The 17,241-nt window shown below is 43.0% G+C and overlaps 1 protein-coding gene across 1 annotated transcript; it reads left to right on the forward strand.

Moving 5' to 3' along the window:
- The first annotated feature begins 754 nt into the window (after positions 1 to 754).
- Positions 755 to 15,828, forward strand: DNAJC21 (DnaJ heat shock protein family (Hsp40) member C21). The gene is made up of 12 exons (XM_054397862.1): positions 755 to 851; positions 1,221 to 1,314; positions 2,354 to 2,474; positions 3,383 to 3,505; positions 7,273 to 7,577; positions 9,743 to 9,894; positions 10,248 to 10,335; positions 10,577 to 10,735; positions 11,395 to 11,434; positions 12,939 to 13,129; positions 14,109 to 14,181; positions 15,465 to 15,828. Exons 1-12 carry the CDS (start codon positions 755 to 757, stop codon positions 15,627 to 15,629), a joined length of 1,608 nt encoding a protein of 535 aa, XP_054253837.1. The 3' UTR covers positions 15,630 to 15,828.
- The last annotated feature ends 1,413 nt before the right edge of the window (positions 15,829 to 17,241 follow it).

Here is a 17,241-nt window from a genome sequence, read left to right on the forward strand (position 1 = left end):
ATGTCCTTACACTAAGGCACCCAAACCCGCACACAGTATTGGAGCTGCACCAGTGCAGTATAAAGTGGGACAGTCATCTCCCTTGGCTGTGCTCAAAGCACTCTAGGCCACACCCGGGCTTTCTGGCTGCCTGGGGCAGACTGTTGATATATATTCAACTTGCCATCAACACAATTCCTCAGGTCTTGCTGTCTAACCCAAAATTCGGTTCATGCAGTGCCAACTGGTGTACATCTAATCCAGCAAAAAAACGGTGGCTCTCGCCAAACCTGAGTTCTCTAAGGAGTGTAACTGTCAAAACCAAAACAAAACAAAACGAAGCAAAACAAGCAAAAAAAACCCCAAACCAAAAATCAAAGGTAACACGAATAACCTGAGACGAGGGAGCTTCGCTGGCTGCACCTCTGACCTCCGGAGCATGCGCAGAGGTCCTAGCACACGACATTGGGTTAATTAACACCGGATGATGACAAAACCAAGACCCGGCTGTACGCTTGGAGAGAGCAGCTTCCCGGTGTTTTCGCGACAGCTACCAGAGGACGCAGGCGCAATCTCCATGCAGGCTACAGGCTTCCGGAGGCGGTGGCAGTTGCACCCGGCGGAGCGCGTCCCGCCTCCTGCCGCGTAGCTCCTCCTGGCGGGGGGCTGGTGGCGGCCTGGGCGCTGGACGGTTGCACCGCGGTGGGCTCCGCCTCTGCCGTGGCCGCGCCGCCGGCCGGCGCTTTCCTCCACGAGGAGCTGCGGCGCCGCCGCCATGAAGTGTCACTACGAGGTGCTGGGGGTGAAGCGCGAGGCCAGCGAGGAGGAGCTGAAGCGGGCATACCGCCGGCTGGCACTGCGCTGGCACCCGGGTACGGCTGCCGCGCCCGCTCTCCGCGTGTCGGGCCCTGCAGGAAGCCTGAGGGAGGACCCGGCCTGCCGCTGCCCTGCTTGGCTCCGCGGGGTCCTGTCTGTAGGGGAGAGAAGCGCCTTTTCCTCATAGGCGGCTGCGGGCCATTCTTCTCCGGTGGTGTCGGTACCGCAACCGACTGGGCCGCGCCGAGTCTGTTGGGAGAGACTGCGGGAAGCGCCGCCGGGAGGCAGCGTCCCCGCAGCGTGCCGGTGATTGAGGCGGTGCCATCGGTAGTGCTCGCCGCTTGGCGTTCCGTGTCTGAAGTGGCGGTCGCGGATGCTCCTCGTCGGTGTTGAATCGTTTACAATTTCATTAAATTGTCTTGCAGATAAAAACCTAGAGAACACAGAGGAAGCAGCAGCGCAGTTCAAATTAATCCAGGCAGCGTACGACGTTCTCAGTGACCCCCAGGAAAGAGCCTGGTGAGCAGTATTAATCTGATCAAGGCCTGGAAGAGGCTTTTTAAATTCCATCTCAGCCAGGATTTCGTTTTTCTCTGGGCATTGCTGCAAGTTAGCACGGGCCTCTGTGTCAAGACTGGCCACTTTGCTTCAGGCTGCTGAAACGGTTGGGAGCCAGTGTGTAGTCTCTCGGGCTGCACAGCTGGGCACCTGCACCTTACTTGCAGTGTTTGGAGAGGCAGTGCTGAGCTGAGGGCTAAGCGGACATGCTCTGGGGACATGGCCGGTATTGGCCTCTGCTCCTTCTTCCCAGAGCGGGAGGGCAGTTGCACGTTAGTATGTACAAGTACCTCTCAGGGGGGAAGAGCCAGCATGCAGGTGTTCAGTATTGCTGTTGATTGCTGCAGGTGGTAAGCCTTGATGACATATGTGTATTTCTGTGTCGTGTCAGGACAGGGGTTTAGTGGGTGTGGTGGTGTTGGGTTGACAGTTGTACTTGATGATCTTAGAGGTCTTTTTCAACCTTAATGGTTCTATGATTCTGTAACAACTCCACAGAGATGCACAGGCATCTCTTTTTAAGAGATTGCTACTTTAGTCTGTGTAGCTTGTTTTATTTAATGGGATGAAGCACCTACCAGGTTATGTAGCAAATACACCTGTACTGTTTGTTCTTCTTGAAACTGAAGTACTGTTTTTCCCTTTCAAATGCTAATATGTGATTTGGGTGTTGGTTTTTGTGTGTGTACAATATGTGTGCATGATTTAAATAACGTCTTGCCCATTTCTGAAAGTTAATTGAAGCATCTCGTTCAAATGTGTTAGCTAGATCCCTGTTAAGAAAGTGCTGCTATAGGTATTGCAGATAAAGTAAACTAAAGGTCAAGAGAGAATATTTAGTGAGCTTGTCTCTTTTCTCCGTGATGACTTTGGGTATGAGACACAAATTCTAAACATTGGGCTAAGCTATACATTAAGGTGATAGTGTATACTGTGTAAACTCACCAGCATGAGGAATGTTCTGTGTCTCTCTATCCTCGGTACTGTGCATTTTCGTTAGGTACGATAACCACAGGGAGGCTCTGCTGAAAGGCGTTGATGGAGACTACCAAGATGATACTTTAGATCTGCTGCGCTACTTCACTGTCAGCTGTTACTCTGGATATGGAGATGATGAAAACGTAAGGAATTAATTCATCTTTCATGAGTCAGTTTAAATTTCATGAAAGGTGTTGACATTTACTCTGTGCTGAAAATCTCTGTGTGGAGTAGTTGAGCACAGGTAGTAATAATGCTTACATGAATTTCTCTAAAACTAAACAGGAAAGCTTCAATTCCTGCTTATTGTCCAACAGTTACTTAGTCTTGGTGTCTAGATATACAACTACTGACTGTGTGCATCTTTCATTTATGTTATGTAGTGAAGCATTCCAGTGCTTTGCAATACCCTCTGATTTTTCAGAATTATCTTTAACCAGCTAGAATGCTTCAGACGGGGGGGGGGGGGAGGGGGGGGGGGAATAAGAAAAGGCAATGCCACAGCCATCCTTGGGGAAAGTTTGCTACCCATAATTGAATGCTTGTTGGATTTTAAGATTCTCATCATAACCTAAAATACTCCACATGAATGGAAAAAACCTCATCTGGAGAAAATTTTTATGCATCTTTGTATTACCTTACTAGGATTAAGTTAGTAACATCTTAATTTAAAAAGAGATATTTGCAACTTCCTCAAAAGTTGATGCTGTGCAACCAGAAAGTTACTGATATCTTTGGCATGTTGGAATGTCTTCTATTTTGTTTTGTTTTTAATTTAGATTTGAATATAGGTCCCTGGTGTGGGACAGAGGCTACATGATAGAGACAAATAAAAGGAATGAGAGAGAATGGGAATTTAAATAAACAAGAGGGTCTGGCTTACAAGGCCATTGCTCTGATTTTGAGTTGCTGTTGCAGAATTGTAGTAGTTCTCTACAATACAGTACACTAGCTGAGCATTTGTGCATCTGTTATTGAGCCATGCAACATGAGTAAGAATGGTTTTGTTTATTTTTTTATTGTTGTTGTTTTTTTTTTTTTTTAATTTCAGGGATTCTTTACAGTCTATCGACAAGTTTTTGAAAAGATTGCAAAAGAAGAGGTGGAATATATGACCCAGGAAGATATTGAAGAATTCCCTATGTTTGGCTGTTCCCATAGTGACTATGATACGGTAAGAGCAAGTGTGAAACTGAACTGAAAGTAACACAATTCGGTCGTTGCCATGTCTCACACTGAAGTGAAAGGAAGGGCCTCTGCTGATCTCCGAGGTGAATACAAAGCCAGGTGTCTGCTGTCATTTCTATTACTGTAGACCATTACTAGAAGGAGGTGCTTGTGCTCTGATTCATAATATTCAGGTGAATTAAAATTGTTATTTCCTGTTGGACTGTGTTATTAACCAGGCTTTTAGGGTAAGTTGTCAGACAAATGCTTTGCAGGGCTAACAACTAGTTGTGGCAATGAAAACTAAGTGTAGTACAAGGCCTACAAAACAGATGTTTTCTTTGCTCCCTGATGTGAATAGTTTACCATGGGTTTAATTTAACTTATATTCCAAAAAGAGCCACTGAGATAATTTACTTTTTAAATAACACTGTCTTATTTAGGAAAACTGCATAGCACTTACTGCATAATACAGCCTTTAGGGAATGGTAGATGTGGTTGGTCTGCAATGTGAGCTCCAATACTCATCATCTACAATTATTCTCTAGTAAAATTTAGTTTGCAAAGCAAGAAAACAAAATATGTGGGGGTCACTTGTATTCTTGTCATCTGGTTTGCCAACTATTTCACAGAATCACAGAAACATTCAGGTTGGAAAAGACACTCAGGATCACCAAGTCCAACTGATAACCCTACTCTAAAAGGTTCACCCCTAAATCATATCCCCAAGCACCACATCCAAATGATCTTTAAATGCCTCCAGGGTTGGTGACTCAACCACCTCCCTGGGCAGCTCATTCCAATGCCTGACCACTCTTTCTATGAAAAACTTCTTCCTAATGTCAAGTCTAAACCTACCCAGTCGTAGCTTTAGGCCATTCCCTCATGTTCTATCACTAATGACCTGTGAGAAGAGACTGGCACCAATGTGGTTTGTCTTGATCTCAGGAAAGCATTAGACATCATCTCTCACAGCATCCTTTTGTGTTTGGATGATCAGGAAGTAAGGTGGATTGTGAACTGATTGAAGGAAACAAGTCAGAGAGTTGTGGTCAATGGAAAAGAGTCTCATTGGAGGGCTTTACCTAGTGGAGTGGCCAGGGATCAGTACTGGGACCAGTACTATTCAATACATTCATCAACAACCTGGGTGAGGGAACAGAGTGCACTGTCAGCAAGTTTGCTGATGACACAGAACTGGGTGGAGTGGCTGACATACTTGAAAGCTGTGCTGCCGTTCAACGAGACCTAGGCAAGCTGGAGAGTTGGATGAGGAGAAATTTAATGGAATACAACAAGGGCAAGTGTATAGAGTCTTGCATTTGGGAAAGAACAACCTCATGAATCAGTATAGGTTGAATACTGACCAGAGAGCAGCACAGGTGAAGGGGACCTGGGGGTCCTGGTGGACAGAAGAATGACCATGACCCAGCAATGTGCTGTTGTGGCCAGGAAGCCCAATGGTATCCTGGGGTGTATTAGAAAAGGTGTGTTTAGTAGATTGAGAGAGGTTCTCCTCCCCATCTGCTCTGTCCTGTTGAGACTGCATCTGGAATAGTGTGTCCAGTTCTGGGCCCCTCAGTGCAAGAAGGACAGGGAACTGCTTGAAAGAGTCCAGCACAGAGCCACAAACATGGTGGAGTGGCTTGAGGAAAGGCTGCAGGAACTGGAGAGGAGGAGACTGAAGCATGACCTCCTTAATGTTTGTGAATATGTAAAGGGCAAGAGTCAGGAGAATGGAGACAGGCTCTTGTCAGTGATGTCCAATGGTAAAACAAGGGGCATCAGGTGCAAGATGGAGCACAGGAGACTCCACATGAACATAAGGCAAAACTTTTTCACGGTGAGGGTGACAGAACACTGGAACAGGCTGCCCAGAGAGATTGTAGAGTCTTCTTTGGAGACATTCAAAACCTGCCTGGATGCATTCCTGTGTGACCTGCTCTAGGTAATCCTGCTCTGGCCAGGGAGGTTGGACTAGATGGTCTTTCGAGGTCTCTTTCAACCCCTAGCATTCTGTGATACTATGATATTGTGGGATTATTGTGGAAAAAAAAAAAAGTTTTAGAAGGGAGCTACAAAACTGTACAGAGCCTTCAAAATCTGTGATGTGAATGCAGCTTGGCAGCCAGGGAAGATGTCTTTGAGTCTGTGACTTCGCAAGGCTCCATGGGAAGAGAAGACTCCTAGGTCAGTTAGATACAGAAACAAGAGTGATCAGCTTCAAGTATAAGTAGGCAAACCAAATCCATCTGGGAGTTCAGCAAGTGCTGCTGTACTGTCTTCTGGAGAAAGTCAGAGATGTGCTTGTATTTCAGATAGCTGCTGCTGAGGAGGAAAGTTTTAGCTCATGCAAATGGTGAAGGGGAGGATGATTCCTGTCATCACTTGATGGCTATGCATCGTTTTGCATGGAAGATACCCTCTTCTGAAGGAGAATTCTGGGACAGGGAGTCTAATCTCACTTAGGTTATTGGATTAAATATGCATATTTATTGGTTATTATGAGATGTGTGTTTTGTGGTAGCAGAGAAAAACTGTAGTGCCTGCTGGAAGTCAGAGTCATGACCCTTTGCATGTAGGTACGCCATTAGAAGGTAGTGTGGAGGTGTTGATTGTTGCAGACCATGTGAATACCAGTGGCAGAAGAAGGAAGAGTAACTAGAATGAGAGGTATTAAACTGTTAGGTTAAATTATTTCTCTGAGGTATTCCAAAGTACAAACAGCAGTGCATGTAGGATTAAGTAGTAAAAAGGCAGCTTAGTGGGGGAAGTAATAAGGGAGCTCAGGCATATCTTGTATCTTGAATATACAGAGTGCAGAAGATTAATAATTATTTAGAGTGTAATAAAATGAATCAAAAGAAAATATTATTATGCCATTCTATTAATCTAGTATTTGCTTATTAATAGTAAAAGAGAAGAAGAAAAGATAATTTACTGCTTCTTTTAATGTGAGAGCTAGAGGGCATCATATTAATGTGCAGACATATACTTTGCTAGCAAAACAGGAGTAAATTCATCTTTATGTAGCCCCTTGTTCATCTGTGCAAGTCACAGCTCTGTGCTGCTGTATATGCCAACATATTGCCAACGTATTGACAATATATTGGTTAATAAAATAAAGACGAGAAATAGAAAAATAAGAAATTAATGAAAGAAAAATCAATCAAGGGCTATTAATTTCTGCCTTGCACCGGAAGCAAGAGAGACTATACAGGGAAGAAATAATGTTATATATGTGTGTTTTACTGCTGTCTTTGTGCTGGTCATTGGCTGCTGCTGGAAATGTGTGGCTCCCCTTTGGTATAATGTAGGTGGTGGTTCTCAGGCAATATGTGCAGATGCCTGCTTGCAGGCTGCATATCTGTGCTCTTCAGTTTGGCAGGAAAAATACAGCACATCTAAGTAACTGGGTACTAGTTTCAACATAATCAAGTCGTGCAGCGGGATATTACAGGATCACAGGATGTTAGGGGTTGGAAAGGACCTCTGGAGGTCATCAAGTCCAACTGCCCCTGCCAGAGCAGGACCATATAACCCTATAATCTAGTGTAGGTCAGCTAGGAATGCATCCAGATAGGTATTTTTTATGAGTTGCTGTTTGGAATAGTTTAGATGAGATTTGGCATGGTTTGTAATTTTAAGGAGCGTTCGGTATTCTGTGGTCTGGAAGAGAAAAAAATGCTACGGAAGTCCTGAATTTTTTTTTTTTTCTTTTAAATCCCTCCAGAGAAGTGACTTCTGTAGTTGTTATTTTCTTTTTTCTTACAGGTAGTCCACCCTTTCTATGCATATTGGCAGAGTTTCTGTACTCAGAAAAACTTTGCTTGGAAAGAAGAATACGACACGCGACAAGCCTCTAACCGCTGGGAGAAGAGAGCTATGGAAAAAGAGAACAAGAAAACAAGAGATAAAGCGAGGAAAGAGAGGAACGAACTGATCCGCCAGCTAGTAGCCTTCATTCGTAAAAGGGACAGAAGAGTGCAGGCACACAGGAAACTTGTAGAAGAACAAAACGCAGAAAAAACTAGGAAAGCAGAGGAATTTCGGAGGCAGCAGAAGCTTAAACAAGCCAAGTATGTAGAACAAATATTTTCTTTTAAACTTGGAGAAAGTATCCCTGACGATACCATATAAAGTCTAATAATAGTTCCACTATCTCTTTCAAACGTTCTCTAGAATTTTATGCATTAGTCTCAAGTCTGAGTTTTGTTTTTTTTTTTTTTTAAACTTGAGTGTCTCTGCATTGTGCTGATGCTGGGCCCCATCCTATTCAATATCTTTATTGATGATGTGGATGAAGGAATTGAGTCCATCATCAGTACGTCTGCAGATGACACGAAGCTAGGAGCAGGTGTTGATCTGTTGGAGGGTAGGAGGGCCCTGCAGAGGGACCTGGACAGGCTGGATGGGTGGGCAGAGGCCAGTGGGATGAGATTTAACAAGGCTGCAGGGTTCTACACTTTGGCCACAACAAGGCAGTGCTATAGGCTGGAGACAGAGTGTCTGGAGAGCAGCCAGACAGAGAGGGACCTGGGGGTGCTGGTTGAGTGTAGGCTGAACATGAGCCAGCAGTGTGCCCAGGTGGCCAGGAGAGCCAATGGCATCCTTGCCTGTATCAGGAATAGTGTAGCCAGCAGGACAAGGGAGGTTATTCTTCCCCTCTACTCAGCTCTGGTCAGGCCACACCTTGAGTACTGTGTCCAGTTCTGGGCTCCTCAGTTCAAGAGAGATGTTGAGGTACTGGAATGTGTCCAGAGAAGGGCAGCGAGGCTGATGAGGGGCCTGGAACACAAACCCTATGAGGAGAGGCTGAGGGAGCTGGGACTGTTTAGCCTGGAGAAGAGGAGGCTCAGGGGTGACCTCATTGCTGTCTACAACTACCTGAAGGGAGGCTGTAGCCAGGTGGGGGTTGGTCTCTTCTCCCAGGCAACCAGCAGCAGAACAAGGGGACACAGTCTCAAGCTGTGCCAGGGGAGGTATAGGCTGGAGGTGAGGAGAAAGTTCTTCACAGAGAGAGTGATTGCCCATTGGAATGGGCTGCCCAGGGAGGTGGTGGAGTTGCCATCACTGGAGATGTTCAAGAAAAGACTGGATGAGGCACTTAGTGCCATGGTCAAGTTGATTGCTTAGGGCTGGGTGATTGGTTGGACTGGATGATCTTGGAGGGCTCTTCCAACCTGGTTGATTCTATGATGTATGATGATCTAAGATAACCAGGAAATAGTTGTCTGTGTGTGCTGCAGGTAACTGTAGTACCGCAGAATCCAGTGTGCAAAATTTTAGTTACCTGGGGAAATAAGATTTAATAATTGTCATTATTCCTTTAAAGAAAAAGAAAGTGTTTTGGAATGAGGGAGAATAGGACTATGAGAACCTGGACTTATGTCAGCTTTATCTGCTTTGAACTATACCTCCTAAAAAGAAAGTGTGAGAAATTAATTAAGTTTTGCGTTTCCTTTCAACTTTTCAGGAAAGACCTTTTAATTGAACTAAATGCATTTTTAATGCTTTCACTTTTCCCCAAAATAAGTAGAAGGAAGATGTGATCTCCCAAGTGTAACCACCATTTATTCTTCCAACTGGAAGAACTTTCTGCCTGAAAATGGGAGGAAGGAGATGAAATTCCTAATTTAAAAAGGGCATTTGCAAGATAACTGTATATTGATTAAAATTATATAATAATAATTCATATATATGGAATATGTAATTTGCAATTTTTTTTTTTCTTAAAGGAAGAGTGGAACAGAGTTATGCATTTACTAACAAATGGCTTGATAACTCATGAGTCCAGAAGTGAACTGGAGCAAAATTCATCTGTACTGTGGTTCACTGATTGATAGCTTGGGCCACATTTAAAAACATTCCCACAGTGCAGAGTCAAGGCATAAGGTTACTGTGGCTTTCATGGTCCTGTACCGTTGGTGGGTGTGGATCTTGAAACAGGTAAAAGCAGCTGTACTGCGTTGAGGATTGAGCTGACTTTCATGCTGTCAGCTTGATACTGACTGCACTTGCATAGCATTTTCTGCCTGAAATTCAAGCAAGACCCACCTATGTTAATACCCCTTTTCTTGGAGTTAACTGCTTTGATTTTCAGGGCCTACAAACAATTGTTATGTTCAAGACATTCCTCATAAGGTACCAGAGGAGAACAAGCTTCCTTTCAAGTAGTACTGTTTCTGTAGTTCTCCTGTCATGGCAGCAATGTAGAAGTTACTGTATTACTCTTAACTTAAAGGCTTGCTGAGCAGTATAAAGAGCAGAGCTGGATGACTATGTCAGATCTGGAGAGAGAGTTGCAAGAGATGGAGGCACAGTACGAAAAAGAATTTGGAGATGGATCAGATGAAGAAAATGAAGTAGATGAACAGGAGATGAAAGGCATTGAAGGTATGGGATATCAAGGGGTGTTCTCTATTGAGTCATTGCAGCTTTAGTATTGGCTTATTGCACTTAGAGCCCCAGATGCACAGTTCTGAATATTAATCAAACTCCCTGCCTCCAGCTGAAGGGTGCCAGCCTAATCTGGTCCTTTCTGGTGTTTTCCATCAAACATGGCGAAGGCATCAAGCTACAGCTGTAAATTTAAACTAATGTATGATTTGGTGCCATCCTCTTGATAGGTCTGTAGCACCAAAGAAGTTGCATGTCAGTGTTGTGACTATTTTCTGGGTCTTTAAGAGCAGCTTGCTCAAAAATTGCTCATCTGACTTTGTCTCTCTGATCCCCACTGATCTCTTCAGACAAACTGAATGATGAGAATGAAGAAGCTGAATTTGTTGATGGTCTGTACTGCCCTGCTTGTGACAAATTGTTAAAAACTGAGAAAGCGTAAGTGCTTGTCATTGGGGAGTTGGGGGTGGGGGTCTTGGGCTTAAGCTTACTAAAAATGTGTTCTAAAGACTTTCTAACTTCGCATTATGGTCAGTGTCGTCTTTCCAGTAGAGACATTGTCAGGGCAGAATTTTCCATACTTAATAGTGATGGATAATGCACCTGTTATTGATTTATATGTAAATACAACAGTACTTGCTCAGAGCTACCTGCAGCAATGATCTGATGTTCCCCACAGCATGAAGAATCATGAAAAATCAAAGAAGCATCGAGAGATGGTTGCACTGTTACGACAGCAGCTGGAACAAGAGGAAAGGAAATTTCCTGTGTCTACGGATGATACAGATGGAAAGTATACCAAAGAGGAGGAAGAAACACAAGAGATGCCCAAGCAGAAGTACTTCAAATTGTTTTTAATTTTAGTGTGACTAATGATTTAGTAAGTCTTGAAGGCTCTCAGGAGGAGCTTGTGTTGATTTACAATTGTGTTGTGACTCACACTATTGTGCAATATAAAATATTTCTTAGCATCAGAGTTCTGATAAAATGTATTAGCATGAGTGAGTTCAAATGCTGTAGGGTAATACTCTCACATTTCCTCTCCTTCTTAGAGCTAGAAGTTAAGGAAGAGTAGTGATTGTTATTTTTCAAAGGGTAACTTGCGCAGGGTCAGTGTTTATTGATTTTTTTTTTTTTTTTTTTTTTTTTTTTTTTTTTTTTTTTTTTTGGTACTTTTTGTCAGTGTGCTTAAAATGGGCATGGATGAAGTAGGTTGCACAGCTTTGTGTTTTTTGACTGTCCAAAGTGTGACACCAGCTATCTCACCTAGTATCTTGCAGAACAAGCGCTTTGCTAACTGCAATGAGTATTTTAGGAGAACTGTAGTTTCCATTTCAGCCAGATTTGTTTGGCTGTTTGTGGCTGTTGTGCCTATGAGGATATCAAGGTATCAAGTTAGACGATAAACAAAAATACAACTTTGTAACTTTTAAGAAATTTTGGTCTTTTTTTTGTCTCGAAAAGAAAATTTAAAATTTTCAATTCCTGTCATTACAGACTCTCAAAGAAGCAGAGGAAGAAACAGAAAACAATGATGGTATGTAGTCACATAATGATATTCAGGGAACTTTATAACCCAATTTTGCTATGTCCTAACTTAACTCTTTTCTGTCACTAACAATAAGGCCTCAAAGACTGTTTTCAGATCTTTTTAATTCTTCCTAGACTGAAAAGTAATTGTAATTATGACCATGTTTTATTATAATAATCTCATAGACTTTGTGTAGATCCTAATAAATGTGATGCTGGCTCTAAAACAGTAAGGAAAACAGGGAAACTGGCAGTGGGAGAATGCAAGGAATTGATCCAGTTCTTTGATGGTCATTTTCTGCTTTGGTTGGTATAATGTATTGCTTCTTAACCTTTCACTTGAACTGTAAGCATGAGTACTGTGAATCTGTTGTACTCTGGGACATGAGTCTGGGCCAGATACAACAGGCCTGTGGTGACAGCAGCAGGACAAATTTCAGGAACTGTAAGCTGTTTAGGGCTTAAGTGGCAGCCATAGTGAGCAGATTCTTCTGTCTGCCTTCCTCAAGGCTGATCCTTCTCCAGTCTTGTATGTTCTCTGTTTACTACCTCAGCCCTAGCCTTGACCCAGTGAGCTACCTGTACCAAGGTGCTGCCTCTTCCAACCTTTCTGAAGATGCTCTTCTGTTTTTTCCAGCCTAACTCCTCTAGTATCCTTACGTGTTCACCTTCTTTTCCCTCTCCTACTTTGTAATTACCATTCGCTGTCAAGAAACTTCTCTGAGACTTTCAAGCAGCTGAATTTTTTTGCTTCACTGTGGCTGGTATTGCATAGTTCAATTCAGTATTGCCTTGACCGTCTTGTTTCCATTCAGGCTGTCAGGCTCCTGTTGAACTCTTGCCTCCTCAGTTTGAAATCAGGTTGTCTTCTCACTGTATAGGTTGCATATAGGCACTGTGTCTGTATCATCAGTTTGACAATGACGTCTTCTGCAGCCCAGGCAGAAGGTGTCACTGTTATCATAGCATAGCTGGAATCTTGTGCAAAGATTCTTCTAGAAATGTAACCTCCATCCTCTACAGGTCAAGCTTTATGGAGTAAAGGAGATCACTGTTTTTTGTTTGTTTTTTCCTGAAGGTTGATTAGTCAGGTAACTGAGACTTTGCAGGAGGTACTAGAAGTGATAGAATTATGTTTATGTAGTGTTGGGTCAAATTTGTTATTATGCTGCTGGGAGCTGAGCTGTTCAGCTTCAGGTATGCTCAGGATTTGATCTGTTGCCATGCTGGATGTATTAAGTCTACTCTGTCTTCTGTCTTCCCTCTTTTGCAATTTTAGAGGCTGTTTTATTGGTGTTTCTTCCCTTCATCACTGGTGGCCTTATCTTTCAAAACAGGGAATTAAGGTTTTACCTGTTAAAATCTAACTGAAAGCACACAGTAAAATTAAGAGGGTCCATGGCTTTCTGTTCTCCCAACCCATCCATGTTTTGTATAAAGGAGTATAATATTACAAATGTAATCACTAATGAATTTAAAGTAGTTTACTTGTATTTCTTCTGTTTGGACAGACTTCTGAGGATTCTCTTGATAAAAGTGCTGATGAAGAAACAGTGGAACAAAAGGAAGTGCCCAGTGTGGACAAGGACAGTGGCTCAGCAGCAGAGTTGGTAAATGATGGCCAAAGTTGTGCTATGTCAGAGGACGCAAGTGCTACAGAAGATGTTGGCCAAGTGAATGAAGCAAAAAATGAAGTGAAAAGGTGTGCTGATTGCAGTACTGCAGTCACTCTGTCATTCTGTGCTGTGTTTGGTGCTGTCAAACAGTCTAGATTTACTCAGCAGTGTGAGCTGGCGACTACTCTAAATCAGAGTTAAATAAATATGGTACCAAACAAGGAGTGTTAGGATCTACTTTGGAAGTGGCATTTGACTGCAGATCTGTGCCACGTGGCTGGTTGATCATCTCTCTGAATTGTGAGGTCCACACCTGATCACAAAAAAATCAAATGTCTTTAGTTTTCACCGAAAGTAGAATCATTCATAGAATGCAGTGGGTTGGAAAGGGCCCTTGAGAGGTCATCTAGTCCAACCGCTCTGTAGTAAGAAGGAACATCCCCAACAACCAATCAGGTTGCTCAGAGGCCCATCAAGCCTGAACTAAGAATATCTCCAGGGGTGGGGCCTCCACCACCTCCATGGACAGCCTGTCTCAGTGTTCCACCACCCTCATAATAAAGAACTTTGTAATTTACCCTTCTCTAGTTAGAAAACCATTGACCCTTGTACTAGTGCTGCATGCCTTTGTAAATAGTCCCTCCTCAGCTTTCTTGCAGGCCTTTCTTGGTGGGCCCCCATCAGGTACTGGAAGGTCACTGTAAGGTTGCCCCAGAGCCCTCTCTTGTCCAGGTTAAACAACCCCAGCTCCCTCAGTGTTTCTTCATAGGAGGGCTACTGCAGCCAACCTGGTAGTTTTTGTGGTCCTCCTCTGGACCTTCTCCATGAGGTCCATGTCCTCCTTATATTGAGTACTATCTCCTGAGTTAGTACTCCAGGTGAGGTCTCACCAGAGCAGATGGGCAGAATCACCTCTCTTGATCTGCATTGTACTTGCATTATACTTGCATTATGTTGTACGATGAAAGGACAAGGGAGAGCAGTGGAGACATTCATTGTTGAAAACTATCAGAAGCTCTTTCAATGTTCCTGTGCTCTAACCTTGGTTTCTTTGTCTGTCACCAGTACTAAGCCTAAAGGGAAAAAAGCCAAGGATGCAAAGAAGTCTGCCAAAGCATCTTCAGAGCACCCTGCAACGGTATGTCAATTAACTTACACTGTTTAAAAGCTGGAGGTCCTGTTACTACAAGCAGGTCTGGTTGTTTGGTCACCTCCAGTCCACAAACTCTGTTTCAGTTTTTTGCTTATTTTTTTAATACTACAGGCATTTCTGCTTCTAATAAAATCACAGGGATAGGAGACTGGAACATCAGCTCTTGTCCTCACAGAGTAGGACTGAATTTTAGTTTGTGCTGGTTTGAGGCCAGACAGATCCTCTCTTGCCCCGAAAGGGACAAAAGAATGAGACTCACACAAACGGATTGGAGAGTGATGGAAAGTTTAAATGGAAAAGCCGTTGGTGAAACTACAAAAGACTACAAAGGATAGTGCCAAGAATATCCCAAAAGCATACAGAACCCCTCACAGAATTCCCAAAGCTTCCCAATCCTTCCCTTCTCCCCACCTGAGGGTAAACCCAAACCCCCAGGGCTCTTTCTGCCCTTTCGTTTCTCCCCCTGCTAGGCAAGTCTCAGGCTGGCCAGGTCTGAGACTGCCCCCTCCTCCATTCTCCTCCTGGCATTAGGCCTAGACAGGCCTTAGAGGCCTTGAGGATACTCCCCCGGCATTACCTGATAAGAGAGGACATCTCCCATGGGAGCAGAGAGGGAAGAAAGAGGAAGAGAATGACTCTGCAGATGGCCTTATAGGGCACAGGATTTATGGGTAGAAATACGCCGTTTCCTGTGTCCACCCCTATTGGGTGGGCACCCAGGGCACCAGAGGTGTATTTCATGCAGCAGTGGCAGGGGGCACCCAGCCTAAACTGCCACAAAAGAGAATTCCTAAAGCTCTGTATCCAGGGCAGTTCAAACCAAATAAATTAAACAACTGATGACTGTTGTCATCATGCAGGTGACCAGCAGTAGAATTTGTTTCTTTCCTGATATTGCTGTTTCTAAGAGCAAAGTCTTACAATAACTGCAGCTAAGACATACTAAATTCACTAACTCTCAGATCCCAAAGTATTGTGTGTATAGTCAGATGAGATCAAAAGTATTCTTTATCTTGAATTAGATTTTCAAGGCTTCTATTCTTATTCTTGCTTCTACTTAGTATTCTTTGAAATTTCAAGAAGTTGTTACTGTTTTTATGTAGGTACATGTTTAATTGTTAACTAGTAATGGAGTATCTGTGATTGAAACAAACAGCCTGGTCATGTTTCAGTGTCTTAAGAGAAACTGCATACAATAAACTGGTGTATAACCTTTATTACATATTCCATATGAATGTCAAGCATTTCGGTTTCTTTCTTCATTGTAGAATGAAGTTCCTATCCACTGTGTAACCTGCAACTGTGCATTTCCATCTCGAAATAAACTGTTTGAACACCTGAAAGCCACCGGACATGCAAAAGCAACACAACCACCATCTCTAGATGGAGCTGTAAACACTAAAACCAAAAAAGAGAAACGTAAAAACAGATAGAACTTTGTGACAGCCTTCAGAGTCATACATGAAAACTCTCACCAAACTGAAAGGAGCACATCGCCTGTGTTCTGAATTAAACAGAGAAGGCAAGTTGTATATTTGGGGAGAAAAAGAAGATGCAACAAAAGGAATGCTATCTTGTGAAGGAATCTGCATTTTATCAGCCTTTAATGACTCAGCAGCTTTCATACTGGGGATGGGGAAATAGCAATTTAAAGCTACTCCCCTTGCATTCCTTTAGAAACTTGCATGGATAAAATACTTACACAGAGGAAAGAATAAATTATTTTAATATGTGTGGCTTTTTTTTTTTTTTGAGAAGGTTTAGCTCAAGGTGAGTGTATCCCACAGAAGAGCCTGTGCTTCTTTGATCATCTGTCAAAGATGAAACATCACCAAGACATTAAAATACACAGGCTTTTCTTCTGCCATCTCCAAGGGCCTTTCCAAATTACTTGATTACATAAAACAGCAGACAGCAGGGGACAAGTAAGATGATAAATGCTGCCCATGAATAATTTTTTAACTGTTCATTTAGTATGTCTACCTGCATACCAGGTGTGGGAAGAAGAATTCCAGGAGAAGAGCCTTGCCAGAATAAGTGAAAGGAGAAATGAGCAAGTGACACAAATAGAATTATGTTCTGTTTTGTATTGAAAAACAGCGTGGGAATTGGTATTGCACCTCTGCTTAAATCTGTAATTCACTCAGTCCCGAGTACCACCTAAAAGAAGGAAAAAAACATACAAACACCTGATTTTGGAATGGAAGTGGATTTTGCACAGGAAATGTCAATGCATTGGAGAAGGCAATGCTCAGCAAGGGCTGTTACGTTGTTCAGGAATCCCCTGATAGTGAAAATTTTCCAGAAGCACTGTTCCTGCATTAACCAAGTTCTTGTAAAGTTTCAAGTAATCACACAAAATGGCAGAATACTCTTCTTTCCCAGCAGGCTGGCACACAGTACCATTGTTGGGATCAAGGAATCATTCAGATGTTAAAATCATAAATGTACAGTTCTTGCTGACTGTCCACAATGCCTTTTTTTGTTGCTCTTGGAAACTGAAGGAAATAATGAGCTAAAACACTAGAAGTGAGAAGTAAGAAACGTGGCATCTTAAATCACCAGTCAGTGTTTGAAGCTTTTGCTTTCCAACTTTATGGGTTTGTTTGGGGGTTTTTTTGTGGTGGTGGGTTTTTTTCTTATTTTTGGGGGTTTTGGCCATGCTCTAATTACAGTGTAAATTTGTAGTACAGGTAAACAGTTTGAAACCTCCAGTTAAGTCCTGGCGAGGGTCGTTCTCAGCCAGAGACTGTGAGATCTCACAGACTGAACCCTGTGGTACCACTTTCTGACTTTTTTTTCCCCCTCTTCCTTATTTAAATAAACCCAAATATTTATCATTTTTGTGTTTTAAAAATGCTGGCATGTATTGGTTATAAATGGCAAGAGTGTGGTAGTGTGGGTGGGTGCAGCAGCAGTGATTATTTCAGAAGGCAGCTGGGGATTACCCTTGCATTGGTTCCAGTCCATGCTGCCACACCACATGCTTACACTCAGCAGTTCAGGAGTGTGTGGTGCTGCTGTGGAAAACCATCTGTAAGAATT

The sequence above is a fragment of the Indicator indicator genome, chromosome Z (assembly GCF_027791375.1).
Source record: "Indicator indicator isolate 239-I01 chromosome Z, UM_Iind_1.1, whole genome shotgun sequence".
Classification (NCBI taxonomy): domain Eukaryota; kingdom Metazoa; phylum Chordata; class Aves; order Piciformes; family Indicatoridae; genus Indicator; species Indicator indicator.

Bases quoted from the DNA above. Each gene is read 5' to 3' on its own strand.
- DNAJC21 (XM_054397862.1), top strand. From the start codon at position 755: ATGAAGTGTCACTACGAGGTGCTGGGGGTGAAGCGCGAGGCCAGCGAG. The intron at 7,578-9,742 runs GTATGTAGAACA...CTTAACTTAAAG, and splicing joins CAGAAGCTTAAACAAGCCAA to GCTTGCTGAGCAGTATAAAG. The intron at 14,182-15,464 runs GTATGTCAATTA...TCTTCATTGTAG, and splicing joins CTTCAGAGCACCCTGCAACG to AATGAAGTTCCTATCCACTG.